At 31.4% G+C, this 20972-nt stretch overlaps 1 protein-coding gene across 1 annotated transcript in view; it reads right to left on the bottom strand.

Annotated features, from left to right (window-relative positions):
• Positions 1–20972, bottom strand: part of LOC143048552 (structural maintenance of chromosomes protein 1A-like) — a 40233-nt gene that overhangs the window by 12029 nt on the left and 7232 nt on the right. The window contains exons 2-20 of the mRNA XM_076222298.1: positions 20890–20966; positions 20181–20327; positions 16959–17107; positions 16275–16443; positions 14382–14594; positions 13858–13943; positions 13267–13315; positions 12167–12283; positions 11318–11532; positions 10706–10919; positions 10207–10418; positions 9110–9272; positions 8530–8588; positions 7723–7918; positions 7163–7231; positions 5522–5655; positions 4765–4886; positions 3331–3416; positions 1097–1315 (exon numbers count right to left, since the gene is read on the bottom strand). Coding sequence (XP_076078413.1) covers positions 1097–1315; positions 3331–3416; positions 4765–4886; positions 5522–5655; positions 7163–7231; positions 7723–7918; positions 8530–8588; positions 9110–9272; positions 10207–10418; positions 10706–10919; positions 11318–11532; positions 12167–12283; positions 13267–13315; positions 13858–13943; positions 14382–14594; positions 16275–16443; positions 16959–17107; positions 20181–20327; positions 20890–20966 — 2696 coding nt within the window. The remainder of the gene's footprint in view (positions 1–1096; positions 1316–3330; positions 3417–4764; positions 4887–5521; positions 5656–7162; positions 7232–7722; positions 7919–8529; positions 8589–9109; positions 9273–10206; positions 10419–10705; positions 10920–11317; positions 11533–12166; positions 12284–13266; positions 13316–13857; positions 13944–14381; positions 14595–16274; positions 16444–16958; positions 17108–20180; positions 20328–20889; positions 20967–20972) is intronic.

The following is a 20972-nucleotide window of genomic DNA, read 5'->3' as shown; positions in this document are numbered from 1 at the left end:
AAAAGTCAAAATCGTCATAATTGAACTTGACCTCTATTTTGTCATCAGTAACAACATATTAAAATTTGGGAAGCTTTGGTGTAACAATTCATGCGTAAATGCACGGACACGACTGGAAACACCATTTTTCAATCTTTCATGAACCATAACTCCTGAACGGTAAAAGTCAAAATCGTCATTATTGAACTTGACCTCCATTTTGTCATCAGTAACAACATATTAAAATTTGGGAAGCTTAGGTAGAACAGTTCATGCGTAAATGCATGGACACGACTGGAAACTCCATTTTTCAATCTTTCAAGAACCATAACTCCTGAACGGTAAAAGTCAAAATCGCCATTATTGAACTTGACCTCCATTTTGTCATCAGTAACAACATATTAAAATTTGGGAAGCTTAGGTAGAACAGTTCATGCGTAAATGCACGGACACGTCTGGAAACTCCATTTTTCAATCTTTCAAGAACCATAACTCCTGAACGGTAAAAGTCAAAATCGCCATTATTGAACTTGACCTTCATTTAGTTGTCAGTAACAACATATTAAAATTTTGAAAGCTTTGGTTGAACGGTTCACGAGTTAATGCACGTACAACATTTGATTGCCGCCCGCCGTACATCCCCAAATCAATACCCGACATTTTTGTCACAAAAATCTGATTAAAAATAATGACCTATTGAAGAACTATTTGCAGCACACACCATATGTAGATAACACACCTTGCAAGCTTTCAAAAGACAGTGTCTTTCTGCTCGCTTCTGTTCATTTTGTAGATTACATACCTTACAAGCTTTCAAAAGACAGTGTCTTTCTGCTCGCTTCTGTTCATTTTGTAGATTACATACCTTACAAGCTTTCAAAAGACAGTGTCTTTCTGCTCGCTTCTGTTCATTTTGTAGATTACATACCTTACAAGCTTTCAAAAGACTGTGTCTTTCTGCTCGCTTCTGTTCATTTTGTAGATTACATACCTTGCAAGCTTTCAAAAGACAGTGTCTTTCTGCTCGCTTCTGTTCATTTTGTAGATTACATACCTTACAAGCTTTCAAAAGACAGTGTCTTTCTGCTCGCTTCTGTTCATTTTGTAGATTACATACCTTACAAGCTTTTAAAAGACTGTGTCTTTCTGCTCGCTTCTGTTCTAACTTGGTTTCTACTGAAGAGATCTGTTTCTGTGCAGCTGATACCTCTTTCTGTTGAGATGACAGTCGTTTCTTAATTTCATTTACTTCTGATTCAAAATCATCAACTTGTGACTTAAGAGTAAGTTTCTGTGACTTGAATCTTTCTTGATTACTCATTTCTTCTTCTATGATCTACAATATTAAGCAATATAATGTTTAACTAGAGCTTCATTACATATATGAGAGCAATAGAGGGTATATCAACTAGAGTTACAAAACATATGCAATGTAGATTTCATCCCGGTAACAATGAATGTGATTATGGACTTTCTGAATTGATTTTCCTCTAAGTTCAGTATTTTTGTGATTTTGCTTTTTTCAAACAGTGAAAGTGAAAGTTTTCTCCAATATGCTTTTGTTCACTTTATACAATCTTACTAATTTTTTTATTAAATTCAGGAATTTCCAAATGAACTTTCTGTTTAAATACAACCTGGTGCTCCGCCAGGCCATCTTTATACGAACTCTGAACAGTTGGGGCAAGTATGGCAACATTCAATAGTTATCAAAGGTACCAGGATTGTAATTTAATACGCCAGACGTGCGTTTTGTCTACATAAGACTCATCAGTGAAGCTCAGATCAAAACAGTTAAAAAGCCAAACAAATACAAAGTTGAAGAGCATTGAGAACCCAAAATTCCAAAAAGTTGTGCCAAATACGGCTAAGGTAATCTACTCCTGGGGGTAAGAAAATCCTTAGTTTTTTCGAAAAATTCAAAGTTTTGTAAACAGGAAATTTATAAAAATGACCATTTAATTGATATTCTTGTCAACACCGAAGTGCTAACTACTGAGCTGGTGATACCCTCGGAGACGAAACGTCCACCAGCAGTGGCATTGACCCAGTGGTGTAAATAGTTATCAAAAATACCAGGATTATAATTAAATACGCCAGACGCGCGTTTCGTCTACATAAGACTCATCAGTGACGCTCAGATCAAAACAGTTAAAAAGCCAAACAAATACAAAGTTGAAGAGCATCCAGGACCCAAAATTCCAAAAGGTTGTCCCAAATACGGCTAAGGTAATCTACTAGCTTGATACAGCTCTGAATTTGGATTGTAATCACATTTTTGACATAATCTGGGTTTAATACACAAAAACAAATTTCAAGATCTTACAAATCTATTTGTGCAATTTAAGATTTCTTTGAAATTTGAAGGAAAAAAAATCCCACAAAATTTGATAACTACCACCCCCCACCCCCCTCATTTTTTTGGTAATTAGTCCAACACCTGACATTTCTTTAGGCATAATTTACAAGTAGTGTAAAGGAGGTAAATTTGAACATACCCAACATTGTATGTTAAATGTTTTTGAATTACCTCCCTTACACTGCTTTTAAATTGTCTTAATTATCCAGAAAAACCTAGTTTCCCCCTTTTTTGCCCCTAATTCCAAAACATTTTAAGCCATAACCCCCCAAAGTAAGTACTAACTATCCCTTCATTGTATGGAAACTTGTGGTATAATTTCAGAGAGATTCATACACTTAAACACAAGTTATTGTTAGAAAACTACAAAAATGCTTATTTTGGACCCCCTTTTTGGCCCCTTATTCTTAAACTATTGGGACCATAACCCTTAAAATCAGTACTAACTATCCCTTCATGATATGGAAACTTGTGGTATAATTTCAGAGAGATTCATACACGTAAACACAAGGTATTGTTTGAAAACTACAAAAATGCTTATTTTTGGCCCCCTTTTTCCTAACTATTGGGACCATAACTCCCAAAACCAATACTAACTATCCCTTCATGGTATGGAAACTTGTGGTATAATTTCAGAGATTCATACACTTAAACACAAGTTATTGTTTGAAAACTACAAAAATGCTTATTTTGGGCCCACTCTTTGGCCCTCAATTCCAAAACTATTGGGACCATAACCCCCAAAGTCAATCCCAACCTTTCTTTAGTAGTAATGAACCTTCTGGTAAATTTTATAAAGATCCATTCACTTAAACTAAAGTTATTGTCCGGAAACTATATGTGTCTTCAGACGACGACGATAACGACGCAGACGACATGATAGCATTATACGACGCAAATTTTTTTGGCGGTCGTATAAAAATTAATAATCAAAACACAATGTGTTATATTATTCTTATTTTGTAAACTTTTATGGATAAAACAAAACAAACCTTCATGTGGCGTGATTCATCATTTTTTACTTTATCTAATTCTTTTTCATCATTTTGTACAGCCTTTTCCCATTTTTTCACATTCACTGAAAAATTCATATAATAATCAATATCTTCACTAAAACATTTCTAGTACATAAGCAATTCTTTAAGGGAAATATAAAGCTATATACAATAATAATAATTTAATTCGTAATATTCGTAAAAAATACAGCTTGTTAAATATATGGATAAAAAAAATATACACAACACAATAGCATCAGTGGCCAGCCAACGGCTGAGAATATACAATTCAGTCGACAATTACAGATCTTTTCAGCAAGATATAAAAATATTTTCCTAAATTATTCATTTCTTTTACATAATGGACAGACAATAGTTTGACAAGTTTGAAACTGGATGATTTTCTCCAATTACAAGTCTTATATACTTTTTTCAAGTTACATATTTTTCATAAACAAAAATTAAAGGATACTCTTCTACAATTACATTGTATATGTTTGTCATTAATGTTGTAATATCTCAGCGGAGGACATTTGAGCGAAGAAATAGCATGTTTGAGCGCCAAAGTAGAACCCATTTGAGCGCCAGAATTTTAACCCATTTTAGCGAAAATTAAAATTGTCAAAGCCCATTTTAGCTAAATATTTTTAACCCTTTATAGTAAATAAATAATATATAATAAATTAAAAAATGTTTAATAGACTCAAGACAGCACAATATAAAACAATATAAAACATGTCCATTAAAATACAGCACTAATAGACTCAAGACAGCACAACATAAAACAATATATAACTTTTCAATTAAAATACAGCACTGAAAGTCTTGAAGGTTGAATCAAATGTTAAAAGTCTGTTCTAGCCTGGAATTTCCATGATGAATATATAAACAACTTAAACATTAAACCAATGTAAATTACTGTTTATGGTATATATAGTAAGGTGAGCATTATTCAACCAGGTAAATATTCGCTAAAATGGGCTATCGAAAATACAGGTGAGCGGATTAATCCGGTGCTTAAATGGGCTCTAATGTTGGTGCTCACATGTCCCCTAGTAGTTTTAATTTTTTCGCTCAAATGTCCTGCGCCCTTAATATCTGTCATAAGAAGGCCTTAATTGTGTATCAGTGCTATTAATGGAAAAATATATTAAAAGTTTTTTGCTCCACATGATATATGTTTTTTTCTGTGGGCAGGATTTTGAGGCTAATACAATTGAGTTCCAAATGGAAATAAAATTAAGGTGGTGTAGTATAAAGTTTTTCTTAGCCCCTTCCCCTAATTTTTTTTCTTGAATAGCCTTTAGCAGATTCCCACTTTGAGCTTGCTTTCAATAACCCATAAGCATTCTCTAATGAGTAGCATCTAGTTTTTCTTTTATTGGTATCATCATATTTTTAATAAGTTGAATAATTATGTAAATATAATACCTATTGTATCTCTTGATCTTTCGAATTCTATTTGATTTTGAAGTCTGAACTTCTGGTTTTCAAATTCCAGTCTTTTCTTTGCCCTTTCTTGCTGTATCTGTAATTCTCTTTCTTCATATTGTCTGATATATAAAAAAATATTCATACAAACCAAAAATAAACTGATTTTGCAGGTCTCAAATAATACAATTCCACAAGCATGCAGATACTGTTTATGTTGAGGATAGAGTGTTCATATCAAATTAAACAGAATTATCAGAATAAGTGTTTCATATTGTTATGGATAATTCTAAACGTCAGAAACTGGTACTAGCCCCTAGATGGGAGGATTTGTGAAAACTAGATATAGAGGACAGTTTATTCTCTGAGCCCCCTTGATGTATGAAAATCTTTAATGCACTAAATGTATTCAATAACAGAAACAAGAACGTGTCCACAGTACACGGATGCCCACTCACACTATCATTTTCTACGTTCAGTGGACCTTGAAAATTGAAATTAGGGTCAAAACTCTCACTTGGCATTAAAATTAGAAAGATTATACCATAGGGAACATGTGTACTAAGTTTTAAGTTGTTTAGACATCAACTTCATCAAAAACTACCTTACCCAAATCTTCAATCTGAAGCAGGACAGATTGACAAACAGATGGACGAAGGATTATTATGCCCTAGGTGGGGCATAACGAACTGATGATTGAAAGTCTTACATTTTCTTAAATACATGTTATACAGAGAGTAGTTTAACTACCACTCACCGTATGTTTTCAACTCCAATTTGAGAACAAAATTCAGAAAATACTTCATCTTCCACTCTGTTCATTTTATCTTTTATAATTTTCATAGCATCCCCTCGTTCTTTCATTTTTCTTTCCAGTTCTGCCATTCTTGGCTGAAATATATACACATATATATATATATATATATATAAATATTGTAACAAGAGTGCACACACTGAAATGTCTCGCCTTCTTTACTAATCATTGATATTTTGTTGATAGTCCTAAATACAAAGCTTTATTACAACTGTCACATAAACTCAACATTAACCAAGAAAACTTAAAACACTGATCAATGAACCATGAAAATGAGGCCAAGGTTGGATGAAACATGAAAATGAGGCCAAGGTTGGATGAACCATGCCAGGCAAACATGTACAGCTAACAATTCTTCCATACAACAAATATAGTTGACCTATTGCTTATAAATTAAGAAAACAGACCAAAACACAAATACTTTACACTTATAAATGAACCGTGAAAATGAGGTCAAGGTCAAATAAAACCTGCCTGACAGACATATAGATCATAAAATATTTCCATACACCAAATATAGTTGACCTATTGCAACTAGTATTAGAAAAAAAGACCAAAACTTTAAAACTTAACTTTGACTACTGAACTATGAAAATGAGGTCAAGGTCAAATGACACCTGTCAGATAGACATGTACACCTTATAATCATTCCATACACCAAATATAGTAGACCTATTGCATATAGTATTAAGAAAAACAGACCAAAACACAAAAACTTAACTGTAACCACTGAACCATGAAAATGAGGTCAAGGTCAGATGACACCTGTCAGTGTGACATGTACACCTTACAGTCCTTCCATACACTGAATATACTAGACCTATTGCTTATAAGTTATAGTTTCTGAGATATGGACTTGACCACTAAAACTTAACCTTGTTCACTGATCCATGAAATGAGGTCGAGGTCAAGTAAAAACTGTCTGACAGGCATAAGGACCTTGCAAGGTACGCACATACCAAATATAGTTATCCTATTACTTATAATGAGAGAGAATTTAACAATACAAAAAATCTTAACTTTTTTTTCAAGTAGTCACTGAACTATGAAAATGAGGTCAAGGACATTGGACATGTGACTGACAGAAACTTCATAACATGAGGCATCTATTTACAAAGTATGAAGCATCCAGGTCTTCCACCTTGTAAAATATAAAGCTTTTAAGAAGTTTGCCGCCACCGTGGTAGCCGGATCACTATCCCTATGTCGAGCTTTCTGCAACAAAAGTTGCAGACTCGACAATAAACTGGTCAACAGTTTGTCAGGCTTACTATGATAGTTTTTGTTAGATTTTTTAGCCTGTTAAAGAATTAAATTTGTTTATATTACCCTTCAAGTTTTCTTCAACAGAAACAAATTAAAAATAATCTATAATAATGAGTAGAAACTTCCACCATTGCAAGGGATACACTGAATATGCATTACGATTTGACTTTTATTTTAACATGTTATAGACCTCACTACAACTTTAAGATACATTACAGCAACAAGGTGATGTTCCTTTTCTAAAGTTCATGAAGTGATTTTTAACCTTGAATTAATAAACCATATTGATTCTTTTTCATTTTGTTTATGTCAACTTACAGCAAACTGTTTTAACATTTCATTATACTGGCCTACATCTCTTTCTATTGATGATACATTCTTGTTCATCTGAAGAAAACAAAAAAAATCTTTATTATAAATAAACTGTTGACACTGACATATGTCTTGCCTTATTGTAATTTTGATAATCTAAAGCAAATATTAACTTAAAATAGCAAATACTTTAACATGCAAACTATGTAAAACATTAAAAGTTAAAGATTATAGAAAATAATGCTTTTCACAGTGTAAAGCAGTCATAGTAAAAATATGTAAAACAGTAATTGTACTGAATATATGATTAGTGCTGAGGTAACCGTTTGATTTGAACCGTTTCACTTCTAAATGAACTATAAAGATTATATTGTAATTGAATTTCTTGTTGCAATAATATTTTTCTGTTGGGGAAACAGTTGACAGGTAAAGGTTTTGGTGAACGTATTCTTTTTTCAGTTTAAGTAGCCAGTAACTATCAAATTGTGTGAGGACAAACTAAAACCACCAAGGATCTATGAAACTAATTTACAAAATACTTTTATTGACAGATAAAGCATACATACTGTGTTATCTCTGTCAGTAATTGAGTATTTTAGACGTGTTTCTAAGCCTTTAATCTGAGATCTATATGTGCTAAGTTCTGATTCCTTCCTCTTCATTTTCAAGTGTTCTTTTAATTCATCAGTTATTTTTTCTTTTCTTATTTTTAGCTGCCCTAACTGTTTCTCATCCCATCTTCTTGCTTTCGCCTTCAAATCACTGCAATGGACAATAATCTTATCATTGCTATTATCTTGGGACAAAATATTATAATGTTGGCTATTTATGTTCGTTTACAAAAAATAAAAGAAGTTTGATAAACAGCATCAATTTTTTGTCCATCTTTAACTATTATATAATATATTTTTCATTATAAATAGTTACTTTTAAAACTGATTGAGAACAATCAACAAATAACCTTTTGTGATAGTTTTTGTTTTAATATCCCTGCCACTCAGTGGCCTGAACATTAAGTGTTACCACTGTCCATCATTTTGCCCTTCTAAAATGTAACAGATGTCTGTTCTTTTAGTACAGTATGTCTGTAGATATTTATGTTATTTTTTGTACTAAAGTGTATAATGATCTAGTTCTTTCATGATGACATGCTTCCACAAATTACAGCTCTTGGAGATAAGCAGCATTTGTGTTGTACTTCCATATTGTATTATGAGATACCAACCACAAAAATAAATAAAAGCAATTACCATTTTCTGTATAATTTTTTTGTTTTTGGTAAAAATGAAACAACTTAAACGAATCAAAGAGAGTAGAACCATTCACAAAAGTTAAGATAAATTTCTATAGTTATAACAAATGATAAGACCTACCTAGCACCACCTGAGATTACACCAGATTTCTGGAATAAGGTACCATCTAAAGCAACAGTCTGAAAAATAGATTGGGATATCATACATCTTTACTAAAGTTCATGTGAAATCAGATAAATAGATATTGGATAAACAATCTTGTGAAGGAAAATGATGTAAATTAAACATCTTCATATTATTCATTAAAATACAAGCTATAAATTAAACATATTTTATATTCCATTTAAATACTTTAAAAATAGAATTAATCAATAAAAATAAACAAATAAGTGAGATTTCAGCACCTTTCACAATTTTCATGCTTTTTCAAAAGCTCCTGAAAAAGGGAGTAATATTATTTGTGTGAGAAAAATGTAAATATGCAATTCTTATGCCCATTAAATGGGACTGCATAATATTTGTATGATATATTTTTTTCAAATCTCAAGAAATTCTGAATATTAATGAACAGGATAATTTCTTTACATTCTCATATACACGTACATATTTAGGTTGAAATATATTCCTATATGCAATAATTAGCTTTCCGTTATATGTAATTTTTTCTCTCTCTCCTAATTCATCATTTTGCTATATATACCTTGTGTCTCTCATGAGTACCAAAAGCCACATGTCTAGCATCTTCCACTGTTTCACATACTAAAGCATTACCACAAGCAAACAGTAAAGCCTTTTTAATGGAGGGGGGATTGTATCTTATAACATCTACCACTAACTTCACATTCTTTGGTTCTCGAATTTCTCTGCAAAAGTATGAAGCTGTTAATTTTTCAGTTCGTAACATACTGCATACAAGGACTTTCATACAACTTTCTTAGTTTATAATTTTGAATTAACTTGTTGAATTTCTCTGTAGAAGAGTATAAGTTTTAGTAAATTACATTTTTAATCAGATGGATTCTCTATTTCACTTGAAATGTGTTTCTAAATAAATTCATATCCATATTCTTTAATATTTTTGATTGTCTTTGGAATCTGTGTTTTGCAGTGGACATGGTGGACTGATATAACAAAAAGAAATCAAACATTTTAAATTCTAAAACAATGGGTTTTTTTTTGCTTTGTAAACAAAACCATGTTCTTAATCGGTGTCACAGATTGTTTTTTTTTTACATTTTTTTTTCCTTTTTGAAAACAAAATTGTTGCTGTGTGTCTTATATTGATAAAAAGTAAAATCACAAAAATACTGAACTTAGAGGAAAATCAATTCGGAAAGTCCATAATCACATGGCAAAATCAAATAACAAAACGCATCAAAAACGAATGGACAAGAACTGTCACATTCCTGACTTATTAAGTTAAAATAAATAAATAAATAAGTTATTATTTTTCTTTTAAGAATAGAAATAATTCTTTTAGCCATGCTTCATGCACATTTAACCTGGCTAGGCATTATATATATATATATATTATATATTAACATTTAACAAATATAATGCCTAACAATGTTAACACAAGCAAAGATCATGGCATGATAGAATCACTACTATGTGTTTATGAATATAAAATATTGAAGTTCTCCAGTGTAAAAAAATATTTTTATAAACATATAAAATTTAGTTTAAAACCTGAAGCAACTATCTTCAATAGTTATCTTAGATTATTTACCTTAGTTTTTCATTAACAGATCGTACATCAAGATAGTCAAGAGGTAAGAATGTCTCAGGATCAATTACCTTAGTTTTTCATTAACAGATCGTACATCAAGATAGTCAAGAGGTAAGAATGTCTCAGGATCAATTCTTTGTTCCTTCATGTACTGGATACAATCTTTTGCTGTCTTCTCTGTATCACACACAATGGCATCCATGTATTTACCCAAAACTTTAGTGATAGCAATCTGGTACCTTTTATGACTGGGTTCACACTGGTCTATCAGTCTACCATGCTGTTGTTAGTATCAAATTTTAGATGTTTGGCTATTATGTAATACAGTGTGCGTACAAAAGATCAACCAAGTGTAAAATAGAATTTTAGAACTAGTTCAGAGATATGAGTTGATGGAATGGTATTAAATTGACAAAATAAAAGCTTTTAAAAGAATATTCTTGAACTAGACACATGGTTTTGGTGACTGATACTAAATTATAATAGTCTTTTAACACAAACACAAAAGTATTAAGGTCCAATTATTTTTTTCTCAAAGTTAACCAACAACTCCACAATATAACTTACAACACCACTAAATAAACCTTTCAGGTTATCTAATAGTTCTTTTTTCTTCATAGCTCTAGCACTTTCATGTTTGTCAACTTTGGCCTCCCCTAATTGATCCATGATAGATTCTAGATCTACGTTAATCTCTGATATTCTTGAGTTAGCTTGTTCTACTTGAGCTGTAAGTTCTTCTTCTATCTTTTTTTGTTCAGCTACTGTCTGATTACTTGTTCTGAATGAAACAAATTATAAAGTCTTTAATTTAGATTTCTACTTTTGATAAATGAACTGTTGCTTAAGATGAATAGTCTTTAGAACTTCCAAGAAATAAAATATCTAGGAGCAGTAATTATGAATGGAAATGATCATCAAAATTTGAAGAGGATCTGACAAAAAATGCAGGCATCAACAATCTTTAATGCTTGAATTAGTTATGCCATAACCAAAATTTTGTGTGCTTGCATTTTTATGAAATGCATGCAAAATTTTCTTTTCTGGAGATATTATAAAAATACTTCAATTTTAATCAAAAGTATTTGTTTTGACATTGTATCTTTCACTTTAGTCCATATCTCATGTTTCTTCCTAATTGTCCTAATCACATTTTTGTTATCCAATCTCAAAGTTCACCTTATATATTCATTTAACTTTTCCACTCTTTTTCTATTTTCTTCCATTTCACTTTCTTTCTGTTTGATTTTAGCACCCATTTCATTTTTCTTCCTCATTTCATTATCATATCTGTCCTGGTCAGATTTTTGTTCTCGACTGATAGTGTCCATTTCCTGCATATATCTAGCAGCCCTCTTTCCAGCCTCTTCCTTCAATCTATGATATTCTTGTACCTAACAAATTTAAGAGTTTAACATTGCCATAATGAAAGAATAGTTTTGAAATAAATTGTACTGATCTCATCTTTTAAGAAAAATTGTTGCAATGCTTAACTTGTAACATTTAAAGAGTTGATACATTTCTAGTATGATTAAGGTGGTACCAAACACCTTGACTAAAATTAATTTGGCTCATTAACTTTTCATAAAATTTTTACCCTTTGATAAAAGTATACAAATTTCAAAAACTTTTATTAGGGGAAAATTTCATTGGATAAATAGCAGTTTGACAAACACTTATTATGGTCATTGAGAAGATAAATATTTGTGGAATGTGATTAAAACATTCAACCAATTTCAATAGTTGTCTCCCTTAAGTCTTATGTACCACCTTAAAAAAAAATACCCTTACTTTTAAATGGCCTTATAACTTGACATATTATGAATACTATCAACACTATTTTCTCAGAAGATTGGGCTGTTGATATGGTCTGATGTATGTTTCCCATATCTTTTTGATGTGAATTAAATGTATGCATAGTTCCTTGCTTATTTATTATTTCACAGTGTGTCTTTGTATCCCGCAGACTAGAGTGATTACAAAACATATAGAAAAGGATCACAAGATGATCAATACGTTTTATCATACCTGAGATTCTTCTAGATTTAAATCTCTTCCTTGGGACTGAGACTCTTCTTCTATTCTTTCTTCAAACTCCTGCCTTTTTTTGTCAACTTCTTCCAATTCTTTTTCCAGTTCTCTTATCTGCATGTATTTAACAAACCAATTAAGTACCAGCACAATAGATATGTATGGGAAAAACTGAGATTTTTCTTAGTCATATAAAAATAATTTCTAAAACATGTAAAGTCATCATGCTTATGTTCATCCTTTCATTTGCAACCATTAAAAAAAAAGTACAGAAAACAATATTTTTATGGTAATGAACTAGATAATTATAAAACAATTTAATCAACTCATTTCCAATTGCAAACATTACATATTATGAACAATCTATGTCAAAGGAATAAACCTCACTTTGTTCTAGAAAAGCATGCTTCGTTAGATTTCACACTAACACATGTCAATCTAAATGAAATACTAACTGTGAAAAGAACAGACTTTTCTTTAACTCAAACATGTTGCATAAAAAGCAGCAAAACAGAAAAAAATATTTCATAGTCCTCCATTTGGTTGGTTTATTTTTTGTTGTTGTTGTCAATACTTTTATATTTGTATTTTGTATGAAACAAGAATGTGTCCCCAGTACACGGATGCCCCACTCACACTATCATTTTCTATGTTCAATCGACTGTAAAAATTCGGGTCAAAACTCTTATTTGGCATTAAAATTAGAAAGATCATATCATAAGGAACATGTGTACTAAGTTTCAAGTTGATTGGACTTCAACTTCATCAAACACTACCTTGACCAAAAATTTAACCTGAAGCAGGACGAACGGACGTACGGACGAACGAACAGACAGAGGAACTGACATACAGACCAGAAAACATAATGCCCCTCTACTATCGTAGGCATAAACAGACTAATAATATAATTAAAATAAAATTACAAAAATATTTGCAACTGCTTTAAGGAAAGATAGATAGTTATCTTGTTAGGACTTAAGTCTTTGAGTATATCTATGTTTTATACACCCATACAATTTTTCTCCATATTTGATAAATTACAAAAAGGTCATTTATGGTTACTGTAAGTATACAAGAATTAAATAAATATAACTGACCTCCATTTCATGATTATCATGAGTTTTCTTTGCTTGTTTCAGGGATTTTCTGAAAAACAAAATCTTAGTCATTAACAATTAATGTAACTGTATTATAGCAAGTCAAATGGGCGAGAACCAATATATAGTTATCAATAAACTTTGAAACTTACAAACTTGGCTAACATGGAATAGTAAAAATTCTGAATCACTTAACACTGTAAAGGCATATTCAGTAATTGTTGCATGCATTTATCAAATGTTATTGCTGGGGAAAAAAAGGGCAAAAAAGCAAGTTAAATTATTTCAGAAAATGCTACATACAAATACTGATTTAATGAAAATATGAGTTATTAATTTTTGTTTAACCTACACAGTTGCAATTTTCTCAACAATAAAGACATTTCTAAAACTTTTGTCATAATGGTATATGGTTTCTCTAACATCATGATCAACTGTTATACTAAATCACCTGATAAACTCAGGGCAACAAGTTTTTTCATGATGTCTTTGAGGAATTAAGTCACAGTCATTCAATAAAGGTAACATATGAAAAATATGAGCATAATTGTCATAAATATCAATAACGAATATATAAACTGTAAAATTTACTTGTCTGCTTCAACTTTTTTTATCATGTGGGAAGTCTTTTCTTTTGCTTTTATGTATAAAGGACGTTTCTTATTCAGCTCAACTTCCTACAAAATAAAATTGTTCACAGATAATAAATAGGTGTGTATTTTGTTTGTTGACTACTGTGCTTCATTTTTCCTATACCTATTGCTATAAAATTTGATTGAAATCCATAAAATTTAGTCAAATTTTGCAGAAATCTACATTTTCGGCCTCCTTGAAGTATTAAATTCAATGCATCACTATAAAGCTGGGACGAACAAGTTCTATTTCAATGTTAATTTTAATTTCCTACCCATATCTCAATTCTCACAAGATTACTTACATTCTACATTATCAAGCAGCAGACCAAATATAATCATTCCTTTGAATAGAAGGCCAGAAAAGTTTGACAAAAATGTTCCTTGTAAACAAACATTGTAAAATTTTAAAATATAAATGACTTTATTCTATTCACGAACTAATGAATGTATGACTTTGAAAGTAAAACAACATAAACTTACTGATTCTCTTATAGACTGTTCCACTTTGGTCAGATCTCTACTCATTCTGCCTTGTTCCTTCTTCTTCTCCTTAATTTCATCATCAATTTTATCTCTTCTCCTTGTTTCTTTTTCTAACAAAGTATTTTTCCTATTAATTTCATCAGCCAACTCATCGATGTCTCTTTCATTGTAAAACAATTTAAACAGCTGAAGTTCTAACTGCTTATCATCCTGTAGTACAAAATTATATATCAAGTAAGACATCAATAACTACACTGTATAAAGCGTTGTAAAAATAGGTCAGCTGAACAATTAAGAAATGTCTCTGAAAGCTTACACAGCCCCAAACATTTTACTTACATTACCTTGAATTAGATGTACAAACTATAACAGATACCAATGACAGCAGAACAATTCTTTAACTGTAAAGTTTACTGTCAAAATAAAACTTGACCCTTTTAATATAACCAAGGACAAAGTGCAAGTTAAAAAAGAGTGTATCATGTGATACTTAAAGTTGACATTGGGAAATAAAAAGTAAAACCTTATTTTTAAGTACTTAAGGGCCATTACTCTGTAACAATAAAGACTATAACAGTGAAAATCTAACATTACCTGTATTCTAATGGTTCATGACATATATCTCAGGTACTTTATATCAGTCATAAACCATTAAAAAAATGTATGTTAAGGTAACTATGGGGAATAACAGACTACACGAATGAATTTTATTTTTACAGGACATTCGGTCTGGTAAGCATCCTAGCTTTACCAGACCGAATGAAATTTTACCAGACCAATTTTTTTTACATCTAATTGTATATTATCCGACAAAAAACAACAAACATATGACTTTGTTGTGCCCTACTCCTCCTCAAAATGCACAAATTAAAACAAAATGATGTAACAAGAGGGTATATTGTTATGAAAGATGTGCACAATTGCTTGAATGCATTTCAGTGAAGAGTAATGTCCCATTTTATCATGTTTATTGGATTTTGAAAATGTTTCAGGGGTTTCATTATCTTTCATATTGACTGGTTTTGAAAATGTTTCAGGGGTTTCATTATCTTTCATATTGACTGGTACTTTCCACGTTTCTAGGTGGTACTTTTCAATTTATTCCATGAATATCTTATATAAAAACTTCTACATTTAGGAGGTACTTGTCAATTACTTTTGGTTTTCAATTCTAGTGTTTATATTTCATAGCTAAATTTTGTGATCTGCTTGGATTTTTATTCATTTATTGTATTTAATCGGCAAACCCGGAATTATCCTTATCCGTTCCCAGAATCTGATCCAGTTTTATTTACATTTCCGGTTGTGCAAATGATGGCATCCATTGTTGTTTTTGACAGTCAGATATGTTTTTACCCGGATTTACACATTACTGGTTGGCGATGTTCGGCATAAAGCTAGCGGTTGAACAAAATAAACATCGCTGTGATGAATAATAAAGATGAAAATGAATTTGAGATCGTTTGGCAATTTTGCTAGAATGTTAGAAAAATCCATGAAAAAAAACACCGGACATTCGGACAGGAATTCAACAAAATTTTACCAGACCAATCCATTATTGACCGGATTTGTCCGACGTATTTCGTGTAGTCTGGAATAACTCCAGAAGATTTATTTCCAAATAATCAATCTTAAACAACCTTATGACATAGTGTCAAGTTCTGTAAACCAAACTTTTCAAATGGTTACAAAGTGGCACACCTCTTGAATCTTGCGTCAAAACCATCAAAATAAAAACATGTTGTAATTCCTAATGTTTCTGTATGTGTATATAACTCCATTCTTCTGAAACCAAATGTAAAATCAAAAGTTTTTGAAGAATATTGCTTTAAAGGTGGCCATCTAGTTCTAGTATATTTTTTGTAATAAAATGCCTGTTTCAAAACTAACCATTTGTTCTTGTAACTTTTGGAATCTTTCAGCTTCATCTTTTTCCATTTTGGCTTCTTTCCTTTCAGCAGCAATACCCTTCTTTTTGTGATAAGTAAACTGAGTATCCTCTTCAGCTTTTAACATTTCTGCCTTGGCCTTATCATACTCTTCTTTCAGCTCACCAGACCTGGTAATAATAAAGATTTAAATAAAGATACAATCAAAATAATATTCCCTTTCTTTAATTTCAAAATATTTAATTTATTGTATGTTCCTTGCAGAATTTTAATTACTAGTTTAATCCCTCTCTAAAAGTGAAAACATGACAAAAAGGCAAAAACAACGGACTAAATAATTTCCATGAACACGTACAAATTTTGGATGACAAATCAACATTGTGTGTCAAATAATAATTCTGAACTCTTCAGCTTGCAAAAAAGGTCTATTTTTTTTGCAAGAACTTCCAATAAGTTCACCCTCCGTAAATAATTAAATGATATAGAAAGCATAATTTCATAATAAAACCTGTCATTTAAAATTATTCTTTAAATTTGTACAGCTTGAGAGGAATCTTTTCAGGATAATTTTACTTGCCTGTCATTCAGACTGGTTTGGATGGTAAGTTTAGGGTTTAATGCTGATGGTGCAAATTACATTTGTAAATAAAGTTAAAACACAAATTTTCCATAGAAATAATGTTACCTGCTAATTTCTTCAAACATCTGAGTTCTTTCTTTAGCATTCTTCATAGCAATACTTTCAACAGTACCTTGGAACACTAAGAAGTTCTTGGATTTCACTATCACTCCTATCTTCTCAAGTTGTGTATTATATTCAGTAGCAGATACTGTCTGTAATAAGAAGGGGGTATTTTTTTTACAAACAAATATTTTTACAGTTAACACGGTAAAAAAAAAAGAGATTAAAGAATTTGAGTGAATATAATTATGAAATAATGTGTGGTGACATTTTCCTTTTTTTATTCATTTTATTTAAAGGATGCACTTCAGAATTTGTAAACAAAATGAATTTAAGCCCACCCCATTCTATATGTGCCTGCTCCAAGTCAGGAGACTTTGTAACAAACCTAGGATCTTCATACACTGTTAAACTCATTCAGTCGTTTAGGAGTAGTGGAATCATTGTTTAACTCAACAGCAGTGTGAAGAAACACTAAGAATTGTAATACATAACAATAGTATTTATTTCAGTATTTTGACTTCTTCTTTCAATATAATAAACATCATAATGATACACATTTATCTTTCAGCAAATAAAACAATAAATTGGGTGGTCAATGTAAATTGTAGTTGACAGCTCAAAAGATTGATTCAGAATGTCATGTTTATGTACAGGCTTCTATTTATGTCTTTTGGCACTAACTATGATGTAAGAGTAAACATCTAATCATCCAATCAAAAGCAACGTTTCTTACGTCTTTTGGCTAGTAATGTTTAGAAAGACAAACAGATTTCGTTATTCTTAGATAAAGAAACATTATTAAGTTGTCCTAACTTTGTCCTTCTTGTTCGAATTATGTTTGTAACACTCCCAAACATGTCCTTCCCCCCAAACGTGTCTTTTCTCCCTAAACGTGTCCGAAATGTACAATATTTCCCAAACGTGTCCGATTTCATAACCCCCAAACGTGTCCGATAATTGTTATTCGCCAAATCGTGTCCAATATTTAACGCCAAAACGTTACACGTCTTTTAGCGCTTTTACATGTATCTCTTAAATAAAATCGCTGATAACGTTTACGGCAATTCTATGATGGGAGACACACGTGATGAAGATGTCATTTATCAGATTAAGTTAGTTCGATGTAGGTTTTTAATGATTATAATAATTACAAAACTAATCTGTTATTATTAAGTAACTTTGACTGCAGTTGTTTATTGTCCAGTTGCAAGTAGTTTATATTCGTTTACAGCGAACATACACATAGTTCTGGAGTTGAATTAATCGTTAACTTTCATAATTATTTTGTAATTATAAACTCCGATGATGCCTTTTATATTTATCCGAATATTGCACGGCGGGGTTTAACAGTATTTTTTTTACTTTTGTCAATAGTTTGTGTGTATTTCAAAAGCCCATCAAATTATAAACTTGTTATCCTGGTTTTTAATAAATTTTAGGTTTCCACCATCACTAAAGACACACGATAAGAAACATAACGTCCAGTGCCAAATATTTCATGCATAAGTTTTATAGATTCTTTTTTTATGAATATTACTGTTATGTGATCAACGCCGGTTTTAAATGCAAATTTATTTTGTAGTGTATAAATAAACTTTAGAATGTTGATTACGTATTGTCCAGTTGCAAGTACTTTATGCATATTTAGAGCGCACAATAGTTTTGCAAGTTTTAATGTTTTTACAGTTGTACTGTACACATTAACTTTAAACTAAACTTTAAACTGATGATCGCGTATTGTCCAGTTGCAAGTATGTCATGCATATTTAGAGAGAACATACAAGTTTTAATGTTTTTTGCAGTTCTATTTAGAGAGAACATAGGCTACCTGTTTCTTTTGGTTTTTTTTACATTTTAACATACATGTTTTAATGTTTTTACTGTTCTTTTGTTAAGATAAACTCTAGACTGCTGGCTGCATATTGTCCAGTTGCAAGTATTTCATGCAAATTAGAGAAAACATATAAGTTTTAATGTATTTTTCATTTCTACTGAATAAATTAACTTTAGACTGTTGATTGCGAATTGTCCAGTTGTCAGTATTTCATGCATAATTAGAGAGAACATTAAAGTTTTAACGCGCAGAGAAAGGGACACTTTCACCCGTTAACTGTACTGTTTAACTCAACATGTTTGCTTACAATTTACAAACGAAATAGCCGAAATGACGCCCCCACTTTAAGCCAGTTTAATTCTTCCGTTTTGAAAAAGTACTAACGTGCTTATGTATATTTTTAATGAAATGGTAAAATTAGTATACGTTAACGAAATAGCAATAACCAAATAACGCTTGATATGGACACGTTTTGGGGATTGGACACTTTTGGGGATTAGTTGAGAAATGAACACGCTTTGGCGTTTATACAAATGACACGCTTTGGCGCAGTTTTCAACTAGACATGTTTGGGGGAATCGGACACGTTTGGGGGGAAGGACACGTTTCTGAGTGTTACATGTTTAAAAGCGTATGAAACTAAAAGGACATTTCTACATAATGCTATTTTTAAACGGACAGTAAATTCCTTTCTCGATATGGCGTATGAACTTACTTGGGTGTAATTTACATAACCTTACGCATTATATATAATGCTTAAATGAGATCAATGAAAACCCTGTTCTATCATAAATAAAGACAATGTTAATGAAAAGGGAGGCACAAACATAATAAATACTCAATTTATCTGCATTGATAACATGTTAACTTAAACAAAAATAATATGAGATCGCAAAGTGAAAGTACAAAACAGTGTCATGGTAAATGTAAACAAGTTGAATCTCACGACAATATTTGTCAAAATAAATCACTATATGACGAGATAATCAAAGTATTTCATAGGTAAACATTACCAAGATATACATATAAAACTGGCCTTTATCGCTTGCATAGTACAAATAGTTAAAATCATGAGTATGAAATAAAATTGAGAATGGAAATGGGGAATGTGTCAAAGAGACAACAACCCGACCAAATAAAAAACAACAGCAGAAGGTCACCAACAGGTCTTCAATGTAGCAAGAAATTCCCGCACCCGGAGGCGTCCTTCAGCTGGCCCCTAAACAAATATATGCTAGTTCAGTGATAATGAACGCCATACTAATTACATAATAAAGGAGCAAAGATTGGCGTCCAGAAGCAACAAATTCTGATGTAGGTGAAAGCTTTATGGAGGCTAGCACAGTCCCTGACAACAGCTACATTTTTCACATGTACTCTTTCTTTACCTTTCCATTAATTTTATGGTCTGATGAAGAACCATGAATGACTCTTGTAAAGTGAGTATCTTCATCTGTTTCTTCATTAACATAGACAGCTGTTACCGTGGCTTTGTTAGCAGCAGGTTGGCCAATTGGTGCTCCGTGAATCAGATCCTATAAACATTAAACAAAGTTGTAGAACAATGGACCAGAGTATCAATACTTCAGATAGGACATGTCAATAAATGGAAATTAAAATTCGAAAAAACATTTCACAACTTTCCAATAGAAGGTGAGCAATCTCAGACTCTTTCCAAACTTTATGTGAAGTTCCAATTATCTACATTAAAAACCATTTTTTTCTAAATTTGTCAGAAGAAATGACTTAGTTCTTACATTCATCCTGATCATATGTCAGGAAAACATGTCTCAAACAATTAAAATTAGCAGCTGCTCAACCTTTTTGTAAATTTTTGGGGTCGTGATCATGATTGAAAACTGTAAGAGGAAAATATTACAAAAATCAAGTTCCCACTTTTCCTGTCATTCGATTATATATACTGTACTTTGTTTCATAACCTGTAAAATTGAGAATGGAAATGGGGAATGTGTCAAAGAGACAACAACCTGACCATAGAGAAGACAACAGCCGAAGGCCATCAATGGTTCTTCAATGTACTCATGTAAAATTTTTCTCAATTAAAAACATTTTAAATGTGATGTATTTGAGACTCACACTTAATCTTTTTACACGCAAGTTTGATGTCTTTTCTCCAAGGACAAAACTTATGGCGTCCATCAAGTTAGATTTTCCTAAAA

The sequence above is a fragment of the Mytilus galloprovincialis genome, chromosome 1, assembly GCF_965363235.1.
Source record: "Mytilus galloprovincialis chromosome 1, xbMytGall1.hap1.1, whole genome shotgun sequence".
Classification (NCBI taxonomy): domain Eukaryota; kingdom Metazoa; phylum Mollusca; class Bivalvia; order Mytilida; family Mytilidae; genus Mytilus; species Mytilus galloprovincialis.
Note: the sequence above shows the minus strand (reverse complement) of the source record. Positions and strands in the feature narration are given on the sequence as shown.